The sequence below is a fragment of the Mandrillus leucophaeus genome, unplaced genomic scaffold (assembly GCF_000951045.1).
Source record: "Mandrillus leucophaeus isolate KB7577 unplaced genomic scaffold, Mleu.le_1.0 Scaffold21, whole genome shotgun sequence".
Taxonomy (NCBI): Eukaryota; Metazoa; Chordata; class Mammalia; order Primates; family Cercopithecidae; genus Mandrillus; species Mandrillus leucophaeus.
The window spans coordinates 783,931-785,635 of record NW_012102143.1 but is presented as its reverse complement, the minus strand read 5'-3'; the positions used below and the strand labels follow the sequence as shown (position 1 = coordinate 785,635).

At 58.2% G+C, this 1,705-nt stretch overlaps 1 protein-coding gene across 1 annotated transcript in view; it reads right to left on the bottom strand.

Moving 5' to 3' along the window:
• Positions 1 to 513: 513 nt before the first annotated feature.
• ALPP (alkaline phosphatase, placental) overlaps positions 514 to 1,705 on the bottom strand; it is a 10,127-nt gene continuing 8,935 nt past the window's right edge. Inside the window, exon 12 of the mRNA XM_011980324.1 lies at positions 514 to 1,705. Within this exon, the coding sequence (XP_011835714.1) occupies positions 1,589 to 1,705 (117 nt within the window). The 3' untranslated portion in view covers positions 514 to 1,588.

Here is a 1,705-nt window from a genome sequence, read left to right as displayed (position 1 = left end):
GTGGTACTCACCAAGCATGGCTGTATTGGGATAGGTGCTCCCGAATGCTTTCGGAAGGTCAGAAACACCTGGAGTCAGCTCCTTTCCCAGCTCTCACCTCTACCTACTACCGTCTACCACCCCACCGTCCACCCAAAAGACAAGATCCTTCTTCTGGCAGCAGCCAGAGTACTCATTTTCCACCTAGGGCGGGTCACAGCCCTACTCAAAGACCTCCAACCACATCCCTTTACTCAGACTTCACACTCCCCCATGCTCCCCACCCTCTTGACCCCTCAGATTTATCCCTTTACCCACCCACCCTCTAATCCAGCCCTTGGCCTCCGAGAGCACCTGCCGGCGCTGCCCCAGGGCCTCTGTGCTGCTGTGCCGCCTTGCTCAAGCCCCACGCTGTTCAGGTCTCCTGCTCAATCGTCTGCTCCTCAGCAGCCCCTCCTGGCCTGCGTTACCCACCCCTCCAGCCACTGTGCCCACAGGCACTCACGATTTTTCTCCTAGGAAGTCGTACTGGCATTACACTGTCTAACACTTCCTTTTCTTACTTGTTTATTTATTTTTTTAATTAATTAATTTACTTTTGAGGCGGAATCTTGCTCTGTCGCCCAGGCTGGAGTGCAGTGGCATGACCTTGGCTCACTGCAACCTCTGCTGCCCAGGTTCAAGCGATTCTCCTGCTCCAGCCTCCTGGGTAGCTGGGACTAGATAAGGGATTTCACCGTGTTAACCAGGATGGTCTCCATCTCCTGACCTCGTGATCTGCCCACCTTGGCCTCCCAAAGTGCTGGGATTATAAACACTTCCTTTTATTATTGCTTTGTCTCCCAGGAGAGCGGAGGCCCTGGGGAGGCAGGGGAGTCTTCCTTGTTGAGAAATCTATGCCCAGTGTCCAGATGTCTGGGGAGGGACCTTTGGCTCTCGACTGCTGCCCTGCACCCAGGAGCTCCTTGGATCTCAGTTGGGTGCTGAAATTGGCATTTGGAGGTATGGAACATCTGAGTAGTTGTGATTTGGGGCAAGCCTCTGCCATGAGGCAGAGGGCCCCTTGGAGGGGTACAGGAGTGTGGAATTAGCTCAGTGAGGGGCAGCCAAAGGCTGTGTCAAAATCCCCCTGGGGTTCCCCACCCCAGCAGCCTCCTTGGCTGGCGGGTGGCAGGAAGCCACGCTTCTCCAGTCATCCTGAAGCTCCCGAGTCCTCAAGTCCCACAAGTGATTCAAGGACTGAAGCAAAGGTCAGCCGGGCGCGGGGTCTGGGTGCCTCTCTTCTCCGGGAAGGGAGCCTGCCTGGTACCCAAGGACTGTAGGTGGGGGCTGGATGGCCTGAGCTCCCTTCTTTCCTGGGGTGCAGGCAACCACAGGGCACAACCTGCAGTCCCTGGGGTTGGGTAGGGAGTCCAGGAATAGCCAAGGGGCAGCTTTGATGTCATGGGCTCAGTCCCCAGGGTGCACGAGGAGGTGAAGGTTCCATGGCAGGACATCTGTGTGGTGACTTCAGGGGTGACGACTCGGGGTGGAGGCCGGGCAGGACAACAGGAGGTGGGAAGCAGGAGAACTCCGAGATGGGGAAGCAGGAGCCCCAGGGACGGGACACTCAGGGAGCAGTGACCGTCCCTAGCAGCAGCAGGGCCCCGGCTAGAAGAGGCAGGGACTCGGGGACCGCAGAGCGCCCAGGGTGTGCGGTGTCGGTGGTGCCGGCGGGGGGCGCCAG